Genomic DNA, 22575 nt, shown 5'->3' on the forward strand with positions numbered 1-22575 from the left:
CTGCTCTGAGATGTGCACGTAATTTCTTCTCACATCACCTCTCAGCCTCTGTTTTCATAACACACACTTCCCATCAACACAGACCATGTGTTTATCCTGGAAACACGCCCTAATTTATGCTGTAGCCATGGCTTTTTGTGTTGTGGAGAGGGCAGTTAAAGTAGAAGCGTTAGTTATAAGGTTTGATGTGACTTTACATTTTCACCTTAGTTTAAGATGAAATCAGCTCATATTTTTATAGGATTGTTTCGCATTAATTTCAATCAAAAAGACCCATTTCCCTGCACAGTTTATACTCATACCATCAGGCTAATCTCACTCTGAGGTCATTTAGAAGTAGCTCAGTCTCGTGTGTGACCCCCCCCACCCCCACCACCACATGCACACTCACAACCAGCAGGGGTTAAAACAGCAGATGTTTGGCTGAACTGCCGTGTTTTGAGTGTGTATGTCTGTGTTAGACAATGAGTGGAAGCTCCCCAGACCATCAACAGCAGGAAGGTGATTGAGGGTATCAGATGTCACCAGAGTGCTGCCAGTGCCCCACTGCCTTTTGTTAATACACAGGAGGACATTTTTTCACCTGTATTTGTGTGTGTGTGTGTGGTTTTCTTATTTTTTATTAATTATTCATTTATTGTGGACATAATTATAAGCAGTTGTGTATGTGTGATTGAAGGATTGAAGATCTGAACATTAACACAGGAGGTCAGGTGGGTGTGGATGGAGAGGTACTCGGGTTATCATGGCCCCAGGTCACATGCACTGAGAGGCTACAGAAGAAGTAGAGATAGATATCACTCTTAGTCTGACTTCCAGCACGGCATGTGTTTTTTTGTTTGCATGATACAAATATTAACAAACATGTAAAAAGTCACAGCAAAATTTAAACACCTTAAAACCAAAGGAAGATTCATATAGATGTGCAGGTGAAGACAAATGGCTAAGAGGCTTATCGCATGACTCCCCCCGAGGAGAAAATGTACACCTCAAACAGCACTTCATTTTCACCAGACAGCTTCTGCACACAGTAAGCTCTTTGAAAACTTTAACGTTTTTATTTTCGACTTCTGGAGCATGCTTCAAATTGCACGCAATAGCAATTCAGTGCTTTCAAGTGAGTATATTATGGCAGTGGAGAGAGTTTCAGGTGAGACAATAGTCTGCAGATATCCAGTGTCTGACTGAGGGTTAATCCTCAGGCTGGAGTTAGTGACAGAAATAAAGTCTAGGTTAAAGGTATTTTTAGTGTGTTGCTGCAACGTCCCCAGTCAACAAGGTAACTCGGCTAACAAAGGGCTTAATGTGACCAAAACAACATGGCAACAGAAGTTAAGTGCTTAGACAAGAGGCAGTGTTGACATGTATGTTTTTCACTCGATAATCAATATCAGCTATGTTAAATATAAACATGAACAGACATGCTAATAGCTCTGTACTGAGGCGCAGCAGTGATCTGAGCTAACACATCATCCTGCTAACATGATTATGCTAACATGCTGATGAAATGCAAATATAATGCTTAAAATGCTCATCATATAAGTTTAGCATGCTAACATTGGCTAATTAGCAAATGACCATGGCGGTCTATCCATTAGTTGTTGGGACATTTCAATCAAAGCCACAAATGTCAACCTCAGTGTGGCAATGGAGCACTAGGAGAAAAGTCAGTAGATCACCAACGTTATTAGGATAAATCCTCTGGGAACCATAAATGTTGGTATTAAATTTAGTGTCAATCCATCATGTAGATGTAGATATTTCACCGGATATTTAGATATTTAGATATTTCAAACTGCTGGTGGCACAAAAGAAAAAGTCAGAGGATTCATCCCTTGAGGACCACGAATGTCAAAATTTCTTCTCCATCCATTTCTTCAAATCCATCCAATAGTTGATTTCAGTCTGGACCAAAGTAGTGGACCGACTGACACTGCCCCAGGCTATACACCATACTATAGACATAAAATTTAAAGACTTTTAAGAAATGTTATTTCAGATGCACTTAAAACTCAACATCCATCTTTCTTTTTTAGCTCAAAAATGTCAGTTTCTACCACATCATATATTTTTAATCCTTAAGCCTTCTACTTATGTGCATACTAGTACATAATGTCATCTGTGGATATCCCTGGCAGGCTTGGGCCATTTTTATTTGGTACAAACATTCACTCAGCTACATGAATGAAATATTTAGTCAGCCTTCACAGATAACAGCTTCCCTGCTAGTATAAACTCACACAGCTTGCGTCAGCCCACCAGAAAGGGCTGCAGAGCAACTTCTTTTCATGCAAAAATGTTTTTTTTTTTCTTTTTTTTACAGTGTAGCCTACAGTAAAAGACAGTGTTAGGCATTTTCAGCCTTGTGTAAATACTCGATGTGTTTGCTAGTGTCGTAACATTTCAGTGGATCCATATCCATATATCTGTGATGATGAAATGCCAAATGATGTGGAGCTATATATGAAGGAAATTATACATTTCTTGGCTGATAAAACGGTGAAAGTTGAGCCCTGTGAATTGTAAAAGATTAATTAGCCAGATGGCCTCAGAATCTGCTTTTCTCTGAAGCTACATAAAATGGCCACAAGTACTTGCTCATTTACAGTGTGGAGCAGCAGAAACATTGAAAAACTTTTGGAAAATGCAAACTCCTCTACATACTGACTCAGCCAATCTTGATAAGATAAAGCAACCTGAAGTTGGTTTCTATTTACTGTACATGTTTTGGTGCAGGTGGAAACGAGGTTTTACTTCAGTTGAAATAAGCAGAAACCTCATCCAAACCGGGATGATGTCATCTTTTTAAGTAGCTAAGAGAGAATGTGGACAAATCAAACAGTCATTGTCTTTGGGTCATAACTTGAGGCTCGGGACATCATCAGTAAGGCCAGGCCTCTCATTACGGTAATTGTTGCTCACAGATGAAGGCCATCTCAGTCATATCAGCACGTTTAGCTCACTGAGAGATGTTGCTGCCATGTTGCACTCCAAGTTGGTTGAGGTTGTTCAGGTTAATCTTCCTCTCATTCACACCCTTGGTAGTCTCCAAGACAGAGGCATTTATGTGTGGAGGAGAGGTCACCTTTTACCATGACGGAGCTGAAAATGATTGCAGATAAGATAACCAGTTCATATTGAAATGGCTGGTAAAAGTGTCCATCGTGATTCAAACAGGTAGAGTAGCTACTGTAATTTGATAACATTTCTCCACAATGTCAAAATCTGTAATTAATGACTTCAATGGCTTGGATGCTCCTGCAGTTTATGATCCGTGTTCAGTAGCGGTGAGTGAGTGGCCCAGTATTAGGAGACAGGATGTGGGTCATAGCAGGCACTCAAACAGGCCACTTCAGGGACACATGTCCCCTGCTTTGGAGCTTTTTATGAACTGCCAGTGAGGACAGAAACTGGCTTCCACAATCTGCTATTTATAGTCCACACTCTGAATACACTATATATGTGTTTACACACTTCTTCTCTCCTCTAGCTGTGTCTCTATCTGCCTCTCCGATTGTGTGTCTGTGTGGCTCTGTCAGCGTGGATGCTCACACCTGCACCCTGTGTGTGTGTGTGTGTGTGTGTTTACTGTAAATTTTGTGCCATATACAGACTCGGCAGATAAATCTAGAGCAGAGTACAGTGGGGGTGAAAAGTGAGCAGACATGCAACACTACTCTTAGGTTTGTAAGATTAGGCTCTTGATTTATATCTTTTAGCTCCTCCACTTCCTATACAGGATGGCGGAATAACACTCCTTACACCTTACAGTAACATGCAATGCAGACAATTGGATTAGGTCATATATTACTAATGTGTCCACCTCCTGAATGGTCTCTCTCTCTCTCTCTCTCTTCTCTCTCTATATATATATCATTATTATGTAATTTAAGTCAAAAATGCCAAATATAAACTGGTTCCATCTTCTCAAATGGGAGGATTTGTTGCTTTTCTCTTTTCTCTGACTTGTTATATAATTGTAAATTATATAACAAAGACAAGTATCTTTGGGTTTTACATATAAAAAAAAGAAACATTTGAAATGTCATCTTGTGCTTTGGGAAACTGTGACAGACATCTTTATGATCACTTGTAGACTCAATGATTATTTAATTGAAGAAAGTATTGATTGATTAATTGACAATTAAAATAATCATTAGCTGCTAATCTACAGCAGAAAAAACCCTCACGTTAAAAAGCAGGAATCTGTGAATGTTGTGATTTTTGCTTTACTGTTGATTAATTAACTGTCCTTTAACTAATCAGTTATTCGACTCCCTACGGCACTGGTATGTTTTGCGTTGTACAGAGTGAGCATCAGGTATAGCAGTGCAGTTAAAGAGAAACATGGAGACAACGCTGATGGCATGACGGAAGTGAGGACAGGCTTGCTTGGACTCCTTTATCCTTTTAGCAGTGCTTAGATCAATACCTCTCTCTCTCTCTCTTTCTCTCTCTCACACACACACGCATGCACATGCCCATCTTCATCCTCGTGAGAATGTGAGCGAGATGCCGCTCACTCAATAATACGATGCCCAGACAAGATGAAAGTGGAGATGTGTGGAGAACCAGCGCAGAGAGTGTGCAGCGCAACAAGCCAGAGGTGCTGTGTGTGTTTGTGTTTGGCTTCTCGGTCGTGTGGCGGTTGTTTGTCAGACAGCGAGAGGTGAGAATGAGTGAGAAAGTGCGGGCTGTTTGTTGTGCGAGGGATTTCACATGCCCATTAGGTGATTGTTTTTCCCCGTTGTGTGTCGTGTGTCTTCACTACCCTCATCCTCCTCCACTCTCTCCATCTTTCTCCTTTCTGCCATTCCACCATTTGGCAGATGACCCCTGTCACAACAGCCCAGTGCTCCCTCTCTTAGACCAGAGCTTCTGATTTATGCTGTTACTAAAAGAGACATTGATGACGATTGGACACAGTGTGTTAAGCAGGGAAGCGTCCCAGTTGTGGTGGACGCTTCATCACACCTAGAGACTACTGCTGTGTCCGCCCACTAAAACCTATGAATATTTTCAAAAACAGGAAGACAGAAACAGAAATTAAACTTCCTTGTGCTGACAAATGAAGATGAAGAGGAGGAAGTTATGCCGAGGTACAGATCGAGCACAGAAAGAAAAAGAGGTAGATACGAAGGAGGAAATCAAGAGAGATGGAGGGAGGGAAACAAGATGCTTGTAAGCAATGCTGACGAGACAGAGAATTATATTTATTCATTTCACAGTAAAAGTAAAGGGTAACAAAGGGGAGCTGTGAGTATAATGCTGGTGAAGCCATATGATGGATGTAGTACAGCCGACTGACTTGCAACATTGCCTGCAACAGCCTAAAACAGAGTTTAAAAAGATTGTAGCCTTGGTGTAAACAGCATAGCAAGATCTCTGATGGTATACACATTGCTACTGTCTCCCATTATAGTGTATCAGTATGTATAGGACTGTATAGCTGCATGAATGTTTGACAACAGTCTGACAGGACGATGGAAGCAGGTTGTATTTTGGTTACTCAAAGGTTGGTATTTGTACGCAACCAGCAAATCAAACACTGATGCAGGTTGTGTATTTCACTACAAAACAGTTCATCACATGACTCTTTATCAACAGGAAGGTTTAATTGCAGTTTAGCAGTGCCGTCACCGTAGCATACATAGTGCACGGGATGGCAATGTTGGTCCACTGCGATGGTCTTAGCAACTATTGAATGCCATAAATTTTTAGTACAAGCATTGAAGAAAGGAGGATGAATCATGAGGATTTTGGTGATCCCCTGATGCCACCTCTAGCGCCACAATGAGGCTGACAGTTATGGTTCTGAGGGCAGTCTCAACAACCATTTGATGGACTGCCATTAATATTTGCTACAGACATTTATGTTGCCCTCAGGATCTTTTTTTTTTCTTTTTAACTAACTAACTAACTTTAATGGTCCTCTGGCTTATCATCTAGCACCATCATGAGGTCACTGGTGTCCTCACAGAGCCTCACAGAGCAGCAATCATGGCTGTTGACATGGCTGAGAGTTTTGTTTTTGTTAGTTAACATGTTGGAAGCCTTTTGCATACAAGGAGAATCGCACAGATCCATCTGCTGCTCCTGAGATGCATTATTTGATTGTACTCCACACTGTGAGGGTAAAGCACACAGTGTGTGAACTCTTTTGTTCTCACTGCATCTCGTCTTTTGACAGCCACTGTTGTGTTGAAATATTGATTTGGGTGTTTTAACTTGTCAACTGGTTTTAAAGCCAAAACATCCTTGAAGAAGTCATTTGTTGTGATAATTTTCTTTGTAAGAGGCAGTGGCACTTGAAGTCTCTTGATCAAGCTCACGGGGAAACTACTCTACAGGTGTTATATTCTCTGATAGACAACAATCAGTGAATTTCCTGTTTCGTTCTGCCCATCAGCCGTCACTGTGGTTGTTTATGTTGCCCCCACTCAAGTCTCGAAGTTGTCTCATTGATGTGTAAACTGGTACTGAAGTGATCTAACAGTAAACCGATTACTTTACCTTATTGTTCTCTATGGTTTAGTAATTGACGTACAGGCCTTTTAAAGCTTCCATCCTGAAAAAAACACATCTGTAACATCTGCAGCTATCAACCACATGCTGCACCAATACACCCAAGATACCAAGATATAACATGTTTGGAGCTTTAGAGGTGTTTCAGCGCTGGTCTTGTTAGCTTTGGGCAGAAATAGGCTAGCTGGTTCCCCTTGCTTCCACTTGCTTTGTTGCTCTTGTCTCCCTTTTTGTCTGATTATGTGTAAGTACACAAGAGCAGTGGGGAAAAAAAGTCAAATCAGCCAGTAAAGCTGATTCTGATTCTGATATATTAATATGTTCTATTAACACGGATGATTGATTTTTCAGTGATTCATGTATCCTTAACAGCGTCAGATGTAAACCTGAAGACAACAAGAAACACTGTCAGAGAATGACATGACTGCTGAGTAGCAGAGTACAGTAACTATTCTCTGAGACAGTAAATCTCCTTTCATCAGGTTTTTACCAAATGTATTCCTGGCTTTAAATACTTGAACCAGCAGTGAACACACTCTCAGCTGCGAGTCCCTGTGGAAGCTTCAGCCTGGCCGACATTAGTATGTTTTGGTTACTGAGGAAGGAGCTCCTGTGTAGACTTCAGCTTCCCGTGTTAGATGTGCATGAAGCCTCTCTATATGTAACAAGCTGTCATACGAACACTGTTATATAATATTACCTCTTTGTGTATTATGTGTTGCCTCATTTATGCATGATACACGCTATGTACATGTACCACTTTTCTCCTCTTAACCACAAAATGAAATTAAAGCCAAAAGATGTGGTTGGAAAACGTACAGGATCGATCTCCTGTAACACCACTGCAAATACTGAGCAAACACACTAACACAAGGGTAAGCCTGCACCATTTACAGACACTGCAAATTGGCCATGATGAATTTTTAAATGAAACTCCTAAGCCACTCGAATGATTAGCTTCAGAAAGAGTGCAGCAGCTTTTCAGTTACGTACATTGAAGTTTGTGTTAGTGCCATCAGTAAAACCAATGAGACGTGTCTCATTTTTTTTTGTGAATAATCAAAAGCAGCGAGTACACTGGCACCATGAAACCTGAGACACAGTGTGCAAAAGTGGTGTCTCAAGAGCATATGTGATGCCTGCAGAAGTGGGCCCAGGCCTGTCATATTTGATTTTCTAAGAACAAAACAAAGCAGACAGCAGAACACTGATCTTCATTTCACCACAGTTCAAACATTTTTTTCTCTAATAACGTTCAGTCAATCAAACGATCTTTCAGTTGTGATAAATTATTAAAATTATTTTTAGGAACGTACATGTTTGTTTCATAAAGCTTTGAATGTTTTTACCTTGGATGTGTTTCTACTGGGAAAGTCATAGAACAAGAAACACAGGCAGCAGAAACAAATATTGTAATCCAACGCAATAGCCGTGCAATAAATGCTCGGTTTGTGAAGCTTTGTAATGTTTAGTTTTTTAGCAGTGACAGAGAGATATTGCTTCACCTCATTAGTTATTTTAAGCATTGGTTTGTTTTGTTCTTGTATTGAATTGCATTTATTTTACAGGTGTGACTGTTATTCCTATCAGTGCAACAAAGTTGGATAGAAAAATTAACATTCATGCATTTTTATACTCTCTTCTATGCTCTCTGGATGAACAAGCATCCAACTTGTCCCTGAACAAAGATTACTTTCTGTTGGTTTTGCTGGTATTTCAAAAGTGAAGACATTTCCAAATGTGCTTGTGTTTCATTTTTCCATTCATGCATGCACTAGCCGGTTTCTCACAGTGAAAGAATGGAGCTCATTGACGACTATCAATGGAAGTTAGTTCATCAGAGCCGGGGTCAGGGCTGAGATTGACCCAGTCATTGTTTCTCTGGCCAGAGAAAATAGAGACTCTCCACAGTGATGGTAAGGAGACAAGTCTGACCTCACTGTTGCTGACATACACTGAGCATTCAGACCATGTGAGTCCAACTGAGGACAAACTGCCGGGTATTAGATAGGCATTACCTCCCACACTAAGCAAATTGTCCATAAAAGTTTTGTCCATAAAATAGTGGAAAATTTTGATGGGAATTCTTTGCAATTAGCCAACGCCAAAGGTAGCATTATCAAGTGTCTTGTTTTACAATAATATAGAAATAGAAAGGTGTGAATACTCACATTTTGTCTGCTTATTTTATCCATTAACAATTTTAGGGCAATTTACAACTACAACTGCAAACCAAGAATAATTCAATTTACTATCATGAAAGACTAAGAAAAGCAGTAATTTCTCAAATTTGAGAGACTGGAACCATCACATTTTTCCTTATGGTCACACCATTCCCATGAAGATCTTACTATTGAGTCAGACCTACATGAGTTATTGTCTTGATTTAAAAGTAAAGACATAATTTTGCCCACTTGGCATTAGACTCTACTTGTTGTTAAATCTACTCATTATGTATAATGGACCATTATAAATGTCTGGTGTCACTGCCCAGCTTTAATTGAACTAGTCCACCTTTAAACTGCTGATTGATGCGTGTTGACCATCAGTTGAAAAGTTTAATTTCCGTTTGTTTTGGTTTTTCTGTCCTCAGAAGGAGGAGAGTTTCTGCTCTTGTTTGGCATTAGGTGTAAAATTGAAATTCCTTACTTTGTCCTCTCTTGTTGCAATCAATAATTTTCCAGTAAAAATGCGAGATTCTGTCAGTGGTTATCATTGCATCTGTAACTCAGCAGCTTCACATTGAATTGCAATGAATGAGCATTCATGTGACATCGTAAAATATGTCCCAATGTGGCGACAGCTGATTGATTGCTCCCCTGCAACAAGACTGATGTCGTACTCTGCTGAAAATATTTCATTTAAATTATGCACAATGCCAAAGAGCAGCAACCAGAGTTCAAACAGAAAATCAAGTTACGTAACCCTGAAGCTCATACTGTCAAGTTTCATGTGAAAGTTCACTTGTCAAACGGTTCCAGAGTAATTCTCTGATAAGTAAGTAAGTAAAGTCTACAAAATCCATGCAGTGCCACTAAAAAACATTTAGAGAAACGATTGTTTTACTCCAAACATATAATGACGTAACACATAACATATTTGTTGTAATGAGGTGTTCAGCTTTCGATATTCTGAAATATAGGCCCATCAGAATTAGTCATCCTACCAAAGCTCTCCACAGTGGGGAACAGCCTGGAATAACAGCTTCATTCCCTCCTCGGCAGACAGAGTCATTAGAGGACACTGAGCCTCAGAAACATCTCCCACCATGGGACCACCCAATCCTATGACTCAAACTCCCAGACAACTTCACTTTCATCTCATCCTGATCCTCTGAGGTGAATACAAAGCATCACTTTGCTTGTGCTGCTGCTGCTGTAAGTAGCCACTTTTATCTTCATGAGAGGGATTTGTTTTGTAGCTCACATTCTGAGCACTACATCCCCTCAACTTAACTCCTCCTCAACTTTACTGCCTCTTCCCTATCAGTTTATCTTGAATTTATCATTTTCAAAATGGCTAACAGCGATAAAGAGAATCAGTGTTGCCTGTGCAGGGCAGTGCAGGTGTAGGACTGAGCAGCGAACAGTAAAGACTTATTATCAGGTGTTTGTGGGCTGGATTCACCCTGAAGGATGGGGTGTGAGCAGGTTAACTATTGAACAAGCAAGAGTCTTGTGTCAACTCACCCTTCTCACCCATCAAGAGTAGAACACAGTGATGATGTTGAAGCATAATGAGTTCTGTGCACTAGTTTCTGCTATTTTAGCCATGCTAGTGTGGCATCAGACATTCAAGGTTCCCAGAGGATGAATCGTAATGACTGTGGCGATACCCTGGCTTTCCTCAAGCACTATTAGCAGGTCAAAGTTTTTACTTGTCCTGTGAAATATTAGTTATGGATTGTGATCTATGAAAGATTAATTGATGAACATCTCACACATTCATGGTTCCCAGAGGATTCCTACTGATGCCGGTGGTCTCCTTTTCTTATAGCTTCACCAGCAGGATGACATTTATGGTTTTGACTGAAATGTCTCGACAACTATCTGAGGGTTTTCCATGAAATTTGGTGCCGACTTGATCATGCACAGATTCATGTCCCCCTCAGGAGGAACTGTAGTCACTTTGATGATCCTCTGACTTTGAGCTTTCAATCTGTCCAATACTTTGGTGTATGACCAAATACCAACAAAACTAATGGCATTCTCTTCTGGCCATCTCTGGCTGTTGTTCTTGTTTAGCACTCATTATTAAATGTTCGCATTGCTAACATGCTACACTAAGTCGTGCAAGGATTTAAGTCAAAGCATGAGTACAGCCTCAGAGAGCAGCTAGCATGGTTGTAGACTCTTAGTGTTGTTATGAGGTACTTGTTCCTTTTTGTCTGCTTACCATCGCTGAGATCCAGTCAGAGGCTTTGTGTCTGGCCCACAATGCTTCCTCTGTATGACATTGAAGTCTATTTTGCCTTAAATGGGTATGAGGGTACATTGTTTGTCTATATATATATACACGCATGTATACACTCCTTTCCTGATCATAGATGGGTTACAACTCCCATCAACCATCTGGCCTGTCACCCCATCTCCTTTTTTGTAAAGACAGAGGCACAATAGCCACTGTCTCCATTGTCTGGTGTCAGCTTCCTCCCTCGAAGTGTTTCCACTACAAAGTAAAAACGCCGCAGACCACCAATCATTAACTCCAGTAGAAGGATCGGGCTCAGGGCAGCAAGGAAATTTTTAATAAACAACAGAATTTGAAATCAAAGCATGATTGCACTCTAATGTGCAAGTTTCACTATCTCGTGTTATCTCTTGTGCTTGGACACAAAGGAATCGGTCTTGGTTTAAATGGTCTCAGTCTGAAAAGCTTTTATTGTACTACTGTTAAATCTAACAGCACCTAAGAATGCAGTGAGTGTAGCTGCTCAGCAATGCAGTCATAACAGGGACAATGCAGCTTTAACAATCAATAACAGCTTAAGTAAAACGACTATAGTACTATTATGCCAGTGCATTTTACAATTCCAGACTCACCATGAAGAAATTGATGGATTGATAACCGTATCAGGCCTGCTGCTTAAGGTGACCTTTATTTTATCTTCTGACTTAGCAGGCAGCAGTCTCCCATGAGGGAGTGAGATAGCTCGAGATGTGAGCCTCGATTTAATTTCCTGACATAATATTCACAGCCACTCACGCGTCACTTCTGCTCCAATCACAGCGCTGAATTACAATCACACCCTCTTGATTTCAGAACTCCCTCATTTACTGCTTTGGAAACCCTTACCCATCATCTCCAGAAAGCTGAGTGAATGTTGGGATGTTGACTGTGTTTAACACTAATGATGGGCTTACAGTGTGGCAGCTGTGAGAGACGCATATTGAACATGTTGTGCTTGGAGGCAAAACACGATTTCACCTTCAGTAAACTGTAAGCACACGGCTTGAATTTCAGCGGGTTATCTGCCCCCATCTAAACTTTGTTTTATCCTGTCCTTAGGTACGACCCGCCCCTCACGAGACGGAGAGGTCCCAGGGGTGGATTATAACTTCCTGTCTGTGGAGGACTTCCTAGAACTTGAGGAGAGTGGCACACTACTGGAAATAGGAACATATGAAGGTGAGGATAATGATGATCATGATCATGATCATAGCTGACACTCTTGATAGCACAGGTGTCCTGATTCTCCATGGACACAATGAGCATAGCAGCGATTAACATTTATTCTACCCTACATGTGGGCAGGCTGTAAGACAGTGCACTCAGTTGATTCCGATTAGACTGTGCATGATGGGGGGAGATGCATCCAGGAGACAGCAGGTCACTCCACATCTGCCCCTCTCACTCTGATTAGGACAGTGTTGTGCAGCGCTAAGTCTCATACTGACACAAACCTGTGTGTGTAAACACGTGGGCATGTGTGCGTGCGTGTGTGGATCTGTGTTCGTGCATTGCGTGTTCCTTTGCGAGGCTAAGTCTAACTTGTGTGTGTCCGTATGTGTGTGACCGTGTGCATGAGGCTGGGAGAGAATGTTACAACATTAATCTGCTTGGCACCGGTTCTGCTGTGTGTTGGCACGTTTCTCCCTTTCACGCAGACAATGTCAAATACCTGTCCACGGGAGTCTGTGGCCATCCAGACAGCCAGGAGAACACAGGAGTATTCATTCATGTTTAATTATATAGAAATATTATATAATCAGATAGAAACATATTTGATTACATGTACCCTTTTCCTCACTGTTTTTGTATGTATGTCATGTGTTCTTGGGCAAATGTTTCTATTTGATAGTGGCCTGTAGCCAGTTGATAGGAAATGAGGGGAGATAAGATTGAACCACATCCATAGTTGAATCAATCAAATGAAACATAATATATTACTGAACTTTAGAGGCTCTGCTAGCTGGGTTTTGTCACCTATGGACAGAGCTGGGTTAGCTGTTTGCAGCATTAATGCTAAGGTATGCTAACTGGTTTCTGGCTTCAGCCTCATATTGAACCGACACATGCAGAAAGAGGGTTGATCTTCTCAGCTAACAAGAAAAGAAAGCATATAAGCATATTTCTCAAAATATTTGACTCCTCATTTAATGTTGCAGTTATGTGGAATAAATTAGACTCCTTGGCCAGCAGGCTGCCTCTTCCTCTCATATTTACAAAGAAAATATGGATACATGATTCATCCCAGGCCAGAAAAAAAAAAAACTGATAAATTCTTTGTTTGCACCACTGCCTTGAACAGTTTCTGCTAAAACAAGCTGGGTGTTATGAGCTGGTCCATTGTTTTTGCTCAGTATGCCTCCAGAGTCCAGACAATACAGCCCTGCAGCCTCAAACACAAACTAGAACCATCTTGCTTTCACACCAGCCGCTTATTTCCACGATTTGTGGTCACATTGTGATCCAGCTTAATGTCGTTTCCTCACGGCAAAAGATTAGGAGGTTTCATAGATCCTCTGCCCGTTCTTATGCCTGGCTTCCTCTCTCGGTCTCCGTCTCTCCTTCTCACTCCTCCCGTGTCTCTCAAGCATGCTAATGTCCTTTTTGTTGCCTAGGTAACTATTATGGGACCCCCAAGCCGCCAAGGCAGCCCATCATTGGGACAGTGATTCTCAGTGATGCAGGCTCCCAGCAGTCCACCCCAAGGCGCACCAAGTCCTACAATGACATGCAAAATACCCGAGTAGTGCCTGCTGACGACGACGATGACGACCAGGCCACGGAAATGAACAACAGTTTTACAGGTGAAGGCCGAGCTGCACCTCTCCAGCCTCTCTCTGTTGGTTGAAGTTTCTGTCGCTGCAGCTTTTCTTTGTGTCTGTGCATGTGCGGCGTGCTCCGTCCGTGCTGTGTTTCTTCTCGAGTGGGTGCTTGTTTAGGCCTGTCTGTGTGTGCATGTGTGTGCCTAAGATAAGGAGTACAGAAGGAGAGGGATAATGTGTGTATGTTTATGATCCTCTCCTCTGTTGTACGGCACTGGGTGTCTGGCAGTTACATCATGTCTTTGTGATGCTGATTCCTTTTCCGTCAGACTCCAAACACTGCCACCTGCCTGCGAGGAGGGGCGCAGTGGGGCAGGAAGTAGATTACAGGCTACACTCTCAAGATTCGTTATTTTCTCTCCTTGTTACATTCCTCACATCCTTTCCTACATGTGGCCTTTATTTTTTTTTTCATTTGTCTTGCGTTGGCTCATTAAACTTCCTCTAGCTGTGTACATGTTCACCAAAGGCCTCAGGTGGTAATGGTGATGATTCATGCCAGATAATTAATCAACACATCTTGGCACAACTGTCATCTTCATAAAACAAATTCTATATTACATATACTTTTTAATAGGTGACAATATGAGATTTTTATCCCAAAGTTCACCTTTTTTTCCATCTCTCCCTTGAGCTTTATCCTGTTTTTGAGTGCTTTATCCTCTCTTGATGCTGTGAATCTATGTCCTCTCTGTGTCCCTCTGCCAGGCTGCCAGAGTGTTGAATTAGCATTTGATCAAACCTGAAAGGCCTACGGAAGTGGTGCAGAACATTGGGCCAGAACTGGGGAGCGAGTGGGGATGGGGGTTGGGATAGCCAGCTTTAGGAGAAAGAGGCTTATGAGTGGAGAGGTAAAACGGGGTGGGAGTCAAAAAGAGTTTGGGAAAGACTGTTGTTGAAAGAATTAGCATATTTCAGAGGCCCTTTCAGTACACTAGAGGTGGGCGGGAGCCAAACTTAGGATAGGGGGAAGGGGAAGTGCTGGGGGTTTGGTGTGGTTGTAGTTGCATGATATGTGCCAAAAGTATCCAGAGTGAGCATATGTGCTTATTTCATCTGTTCTTTTCTTGCATGCATGAGACATAAACTGTCTTTTTGTTCTTCTTTGGTGTTGTCGTTCCGTGTTGTGCTTGTTGTGTTACCCAGGATCCTTAGTGCGTAGCCTCTTCCCCTCTCCTTTGTTGTGCACAGGTAACCCTAATGACCAGGACGAGAGCCGCGGCGGCATCCTCCGGCCATACCCCGCGCGTGACAATGCTCCATCCTGTGGTCTGAACAATGCGGCCACCTCCACCTCAGACAGTGGGCAGCAGACCTTTGCAGAACCGCAGGTCTCTCCGGAGGAACCGACGGGACCGCTGCCTGAAAACTGGGAGATGGCCTACACTGAGAATGGAGAACTTTACTTCATAGAGTATGTATCAACAACCTGCAACATTTTACAGTTTGATGTGCTGCAAAATTTCTTTGCACAGCCTGAACAAGCATTTCTCACCATGGCTCATACCATAGTTGTTTGTTTTTTTTGTATTTTACCTGCACCATTATCCCTTTTGTTCGTCCAGTGGCTTGTCTTCCCCCATGATTTGGTTTGTAGACCTCCCCAGCCAACCTGCCCAGCCCCCTGGGTGTCACTGCTTTCCTGTTAATCCCTGCATGTCCCGATCTCTAAAGGAGATCACATCCTGATCACCTGACTACCTCCACCTCTCTGTCCTCTCTGCAGCGCGACAAAGGCACACCACCAGGACATGGCTGTGTATTTTCAGAGCTTGTATGTTCACTTCTGCTATCACTGAATTATAGTATGTTCTTGTTTAACAATAGAGGGAAAAGTCATGTCCTTTCTTGTTGATATCCTGCCAGTGTTGCTTTGTTATTCTCATTTTTTTTGCAGCAGATGCCTGCTGTCCTCTGTAAACTTGCTGACGTGGTTTACTTTCTAATTCTTATTGATGCATTCATGCGCCCCTGCTGTGCTTTTATACGTCGGTTTGATGGCCTGTGTTGAATTGTTCTGTTGTATTGTTGTTTCCTCTCAGCCACAACACAAAGACCACATCATGGCTGGATCCTCGGTGTAGAGACAAAGCCTCCAGGCCATTGGAAGAGTGTGATGATGATGGTAAGCTGCTAAACATGATGAAAATGTACATTCACACTTCTGTGTAGTGGGTTAGGTGCTTGATGTCTCATACATTTGCGTACTGGTAACATTGGTAATACCTTTTCTTACCAAGTTTGATTTGGTTTTGATTGTATACATTCATCGATATGGTATTTATTCTACATTTACCATGTTGTAAATATTAATGACTTATTATTTACAGTTACTAGTGTCACCTAAAAATGATAAATAATCCTCAGATAAATAAGACGTTTCAAATGACAGTCGACTAGTTCAGAAGTCAGGACACAGATTGCAAAATTGCACCATCAAGTGGTGAAATGTAGAGTGGCAAACTACAGTACATTGCTCAGTTTGTTGTTGTTTTATCCTGTTAATATCAAACTAAGGGTTTTTTTGTTTCCCTATCTGCCTTTTTCCCTCGACTGTCACTTCATTCTTTATTTGCTCTTGATTCCTCCATCCTCGTCCCACCTCTCTTCTGCTCTCCATCCTCTTTTCTACTCTTCATTTTGTTTCTTTTGTTTCATCCTGCTTTCACTTTGGAGAAGAAGGGATACATACGGAAGACCTAGAGACTGATCTTGGTAAGATTTTTGTGTTTAAAACAAAAGCTATGCTGGTGGTTTTTATTTGGGTGTATGATACAGTCATGACCTCTTGGAAGAGATCATCTCTGAAATGTTGCACTAAACGGGGTGACATGATTTCTTGTGTCTTCTGCCGTTAAGAGATTTTCTAGACAGGGGAAAATATAGCTATAAGGAGTTAAAGGAGCTTTTGACCTGCATAGCAGAGTTATGATGTTTGTATTTCGTGCTCTACCAGCTTGCACTCTGCGTGCTACAAGCTGAGGGATGACATGATAGATGGCTGTGCCAGCTGCAGAGAGCAGCGGTGCATATCGACAGTTGGTGGTGGTAATGTGCTGTAATAGCAATATGACTGAAAAAGAGGAGAAGAAGAAGACTGCAAGCGCAGGCGAACGGTGCAGGTTTCATAAAAACAAAAGAAAAAAAAGTCAGCAATGGATTCAATATGTCTCCTCGACCTCAAGGATACACACAGTGTGTTTTGCTGAGAGCTGTGAATGTAAACAAATGTGTATTTGTTTACTGAAATCTCCAGTTTAAAGCATAATCCAGAGTCATGCACACCAGAGTGGTTGTGTGGTAGATGGATGATATAAATGCAGTTGGTTTTATTACATTTTGCTCCTCTCTCCAAATGTCTCTCTAGAGCTTCAGCATATAATGGAGCCTCAGCGTTGCTCCCTCACATGTATTACTGTGAGATACACTAAAATGTGCTGTATTTGGTTTAATTCTAAGTTGACGATCATAGCTCTGCCTTTAATTCTAACGTCCATATCTGAAGCCTTTTTGAATTTTTGGATCATTCTTTTGACCTAACAAATACTCTACACCTCAAGGTTCATAGTGTGAATAACAGGAGTTCTTTGTCTGAGATGCATCGCAACTTGTTTTGACTATATCATACCAAGGAATGAAGTTTATGTTTGTACTTGAAGTTGCTTCACAGACTGGCAAACGGCTCAGCTAATGATCTTGGTCCCCTTTTGCAATGAGCGCACCCCTGCAATGGAACAAGAGCTCAGTCTCAAACGAGGCGTTGAACGTCTGGCTGTGAGCCTTTATTACTGCTGGCTGCTCAGATGCAGACAGTCTGTGATTATTGATTGTGAAATCCAGTCTCTTATAAAAGTGCTTACTGGACTTGGGAGAATCCCACAGTAACTCAAGGAGGTAATATCTTTGTCTGAAATCAAAAAGAGTGAAGAAGAGGACTGCGATGCCAATCTTAATGGGAGTTTGTCATTTAGTCTGTCCACCTGTTTGGTGTGGAGTGTGGTTAGGTGTGTGTACACCCTACATGTGTGTGTGAATGGGCTGTGTTCAGCCTGTGAAGCAGTGTGGAGCTGAGCAGAATACCATGGTAATATTTAGCGGAAGAATCAAATGCAGACAAATATAAAAGTTACATTTCCAGACTCCTCTTGTGTTTTTACCATCAGTCTGATAAAGACTTGTTTGAAGCTGTGTAGCATCTTTGTTTTCACACAGTTTTTATGAGATGTTTTAGCCATAATGAGCCTAATGGAAGTGGTTGTACACAGCAGGAGAGTGAACCATAGTTTAGTTTACGGTAACACTAACCGACAGGTATGCATGCCTGACGCGTTGATTAGATTGGTAAATATTTTTGTGCTGTTGGCATATCTACAATAAACGGGCCAATTTAGCCTTGAAACATTGTTCTTTTACGAGTGTAATAAAAAATCTTAAATGGAGGGTTGCGAGTCCTTGCTGGGTAGAAACCACAGCTAGAGTTTAAGAAATACAAATAAACGAAAGAAGTTTTAAAATAAAATATATATAATAGTGACTGGCTTAGGTTATTCTGTTTTACTTGGCGTTTAATCCCGTTTTGGCATTAAATGCACAATTCAAAACAGCAAAATGCAGAGCCATAAACCTGCAGGCCCAAATGAACCATGCTTACGAACCTCTTACTCAAAACCATGAAGGCAAACAGTAAAAATAATAATAACCATGTGGATACGCTTTTAACATAATCATAAATGTTGAGATAAAAGAGGAGAAAGTGATCCAGTACAACTTTGGATACTATATCTACTGTTGCTGTAGTATAATGACTATGTTTGCTTCACTGAATGTTTGGGATTCAACCCAACCACACTTACCCACTCAGCTCTGCTAATGACCAGAGTCCACAGATTGTTATTCTGTGTTGTGTTGTGTTTAATGTGGTGTGCCTTCTGTATTTCAGAGCTGCCTCCAGGATGGGAAAGGATAGAAGACCCAGTGTATGGGGTGTATTACGTAGAGTAAGTTAATCGTCTCATTGACACTTCACATCACATAGATTAAAATTAATCCAAATTAAAGGCCCTTTTATAAAATCTCTCCCTATGTGAATCTGAGGCTGAACCTTCACATTGATAAGAGCACACACTTATACTGTTACTGTGATTTTGTCTTTTTTCTAGTCAGTCTTTACCCATATTTCATACACACACACACACACACACACACACACACACACACACACATATATACACTGTTGCCCATAAAGTTGGAATAATTGTTCAATACCCCCATTTTTGTTAAACCACAATTAACCTTTGCAAACGGTGTATTCAGGCTTTAAGTTTCACTGTGATATGTTTGGAAGAGTTTGATCAATAAAGTTGAGAAGAAATACACTTTATTTATCAAGAATAAATCACATTGTCACAATCATTTCATGAGAAGAGGTAAAAAACATTTTATTCCAACTTTATGGGCAACAGTGTATATATTATATTATTTCATTTATATTATATAGTTTATACTATATTACTATATTGCTATTACTATACCTATTATGTCTACTATATACACTATTTACCATTATATATACAACAGCATAACTCATTATAAAATAATAATTCATCTATCTATCTATCTATCTATCTATCTATCTATCTATCTATCTATCTATCTATCTATCTATCTATCTATCTATCTGTCATATTGTCTCCTCTGCCTCTGTCTGCCTCAGTCATATTAACAGGAAGACTCAGTATGAGAACCCAGTGTTGGAGGCGCGGCGTCGGAAAATCCTGGAGCAGCAGCAACAGCCGCAGCCTCCAGAAGGTGAGCGGTATATTCGAGGTTCGTTTCCTGCCCTGGCACGGCACCATTTCTTTCTTTCTTCATGTCTGTGAGTGTCGTGTCCTTCTCGTCCGTCCAGTGCTCTCCTGAGTTTGGGCCAGACTGCTATTCTCTCTTCTGTGACTTGACATCAACTCCCTTGTCAAGACACCATGGAAAAAACCTTGTTATTTACTAAATGCAAATGTTGCTTCTCACAGGGACAGTGTTTTACTAAAATACAGCTGGCCCAAGCCCTGGTGTCGTCTTTGATGTTTAGGTTTTAATTTATGTGATTTTAAAATCATAAACGCTGTATATCATTTTCTATGTGATCATTTGATTTTCTTTACCACGGAAAGGTGAGGAAGATTTTTACTTTAGCCCAGAGGTTTTTAAACTGTGAGGCACGCCTTGCCAGGAGGGTTTGAGAGAGTTGGAGTGAAAGGTACATGAGATGAAACAACTGGAAGTTAGTTATTGTAGTTTGGCCCATTGATTTGGCCCATTTATCAACACGGTCAGGAGTTGGAGCTGGAGCAGCTGTGACACGCAGCTCATGCAAACAGTTATGTAATTCAAAACTGCCCAATTGCAGCAATTGTGTGTATTATCTGATTAGAAAAATATGTTTATCATATCTGTGCATCACTCACAGATATGATAAACATATTTTTAGACTCTCTATGACTTACCTCTTCCAAATATACCATTATCCCCAATTATAAATAAACATCTGTAAATCTGCTTAGTAGTCACAGAGACAATATGTTTTTTTCAGGATCAAAGTAATCCAGTGATAGTTGTCTGTACAACCATGGATGCACTGCAAACAGGAATCGCTCATAGCTATTTTGGCATAATTTTAGGGGCTCAAGCATAATTCACTGAATTCATGTCCATCATACTTCCTGTTTACACCCCCAAAACCCTGGATGAAGACAAAGAATAAGTTGTCAAGTTTGAAGAACCTCTGCTTTAGCCTGTGCTGTCATGGAATTTAAGCCATTTCGTTTAACATATTATTTTTGCTACATTACCATTGCTTTTTTACATTAAGACACTTACAAAAGTATCTTACACTCAATATGTAACACTAGTAAACTCTGATGTAAATGAGGAGCTTTAATTGAGGTGTGAAAATGAATCAGATGGCAAATATATACAGTATGTGCTTAGAGCTCTGTGTCCCTGCTGTTAAGTGTTTATGTGTGTAGCATGTAAATGCACCACCTGTTGAGTGTGTGCTGATTAATGTGTGTCTGATTTTGTGTGTGTGCAGAGTGGATAGAGGAGCACTCATCGGCGGCGGCTCCATTGGCAAACTATGCTCCAAACCACCTGGAGACCTATAGGGACCCGCAGGTCCCACCAACTCTACCTCCCCTGCCTGCAGGAGCCAAAAGTAAATCTTTGTGTTTAATATACACTTAAGATGCTACATTACTACTGCTTCACTTTCAGATAGTGGCCCACAGAAACATCACATAGTTCAGATCTAAACACACTACAACTATACTGCAAATTCCAATTGTTCTTGGAAAGTATTTTCACTTCTGCTGATTTGTTTACGGTCTTTTGAAGAGATGTTTGAATAGGACACCACCAACGGTTTTGGAAACTACTGCATGTGACAGTGACACACAGAACACAGAGGCAGAGGCACACAGAGCCAATGTTGTCAGGTCTGACATGTCACACAATCCAAGCTGTCCATGTATCAGCAAACAACACTTGTAAGAACCAGACGAATCAATCAACTGTTTCATGGTCTGCCACAGTCCGTTTCAATGGTGCCTAACATTTTAGAAATCAGATGTAAAGTCCAACCTCTCCTCCCACAACTTGCAGATTTGTGCACATATAATAATGCAGCCTGCATAGTTAGATCCTCATCTGAGGGACAAAATGGACACCTCATCTACAGCACATTATTCGGGAATACGTAGAATATGTGGATGAGTAAGAGTTGTCTTGTCCGGGGCTCTGCAGGAGGGAAGCCTTTCTTCACGAGAAACCCGGCCGAGCTGAAAGGAACCTTCATCAACACAAAGCTGAAGAAGAGCCGCCGCGGCTTCGGCTTCACCGTGGTTGGGGGTGACGAGCCCGATGAGTTTCTACAGATCAAAAGTCTGGTGCTGGACGGGCCTGCAGCCGTGGATGGCAAGATGGAGACAGGTGCAGTACAAACCGCCATTCACAGGGGGCACTGTTTTCACTAACACGCACACATTGTAGTGTTCCTCCACACATCCATCCATTTTCAGTACGATGTAATGGCCCAGTTCCAGTGTCCCTCGTGCACACTCAGACTTTGACACTCCAGGTAAGTTCATAATGGCTCAGGGCTGTCCCACTGTGAATTCAGCAAATGTTTAAGGGCTGTCTGGTTGATTTTTATGGCCTTTATGCACACTTTTCTCCAGTCTTTAGCTGTACAGACTTTTTAAAGGGAATAACCCACAATGCAAAGCATTGGGATAGAAAAGGAAAAAAAAGGAAAATTATGCAGAAGTCGCAAGATGACATTTTCCTGTTGATTATAAACACGCGTCACTAACCAACACTGAATATGTTTGCTTGTTTGTGTTGTGATGACATGATGGTGACAACCACATGTTGATTTGGTCCAACTGTATGGTTTTATTTATCAACAGGAAGCAAACAATGAACATTAATATAAAATAGCAGCCTCACACTGTGCATAGAAATGTCTCTGTCGAGTCAATTTGCTCAAGGCTACATTAACCAGCACTACCGTAATGCACCAAAATTGGAACTGGACCATGCAGTTCAGGGTTGCAGGATCACATCCCAGTGCAATGGGTTTGAAGCACAGCACACCCTTATTAGACCACCTATTACTGACACTGTAGTTTTCTTGCTTCATTAAATTAAACAATGGAATTTCACACAACTGGGAATTAATACTAAATAACAGTTTTTAAAACCAAAAGACAATAATTTGGCTTAT

General features: G+C 41.2%; 1 protein-coding gene across 5 annotated transcripts in view; it reads left to right on the forward strand.

Moving 5' to 3' along the window:
- The window catches only part of LOC139210382 (membrane-associated guanylate kinase, WW and PDZ domain-containing protein 1-like), an 88153-nt gene that overhangs the window by 42146 nt on the left and 23432 nt on the right, over nucleotides 1–22575 (forward strand). Inside the window, exons 3-12 of one of the 5 annotated variants that reach the window (XM_070840418.1) lie at nucleotides 12034–12153; nucleotides 13590–13778; nucleotides 14988–15210; nucleotides 15523–15570; nucleotides 15839–15921; nucleotides 16473–16511; nucleotides 18736–18793; nucleotides 19510–19622; nucleotides 20884–21006; nucleotides 21594–21779. In XM_070840418.1, the coding sequence (XP_070696519.1) occupies nucleotides 12034–12153; nucleotides 13590–13778; nucleotides 14988–15210; nucleotides 15523–15570; nucleotides 15839–15921; nucleotides 16473–16511; nucleotides 18736–18793; nucleotides 19510–19622; nucleotides 20884–21006; nucleotides 21594–21779 (1182 nt within the window). The remainder of the gene's footprint in view (nucleotides 1–12033; nucleotides 12154–13589; nucleotides 13779–14987; nucleotides 15211–15522; nucleotides 15571–15838; nucleotides 15922–16472; nucleotides 16512–18735; nucleotides 18794–19509; nucleotides 19623–20883; nucleotides 21007–21593; nucleotides 21780–22575) is intronic. The other 4 variants (XM_070840419.1, XM_070840420.1, XM_070840422.1 and 1 more) reach the window with 4 other exon arrangements.

Source organism: Pempheris klunzingeri, chromosome 11 (genome assembly GCF_042242105.1).
Source record: "Pempheris klunzingeri isolate RE-2024b chromosome 11, fPemKlu1.hap1, whole genome shotgun sequence".
NCBI lineage: Eukaryota > Metazoa > Chordata > Actinopteri > Acropomatiformes > Pempheridae > Pempheris > Pempheris klunzingeri.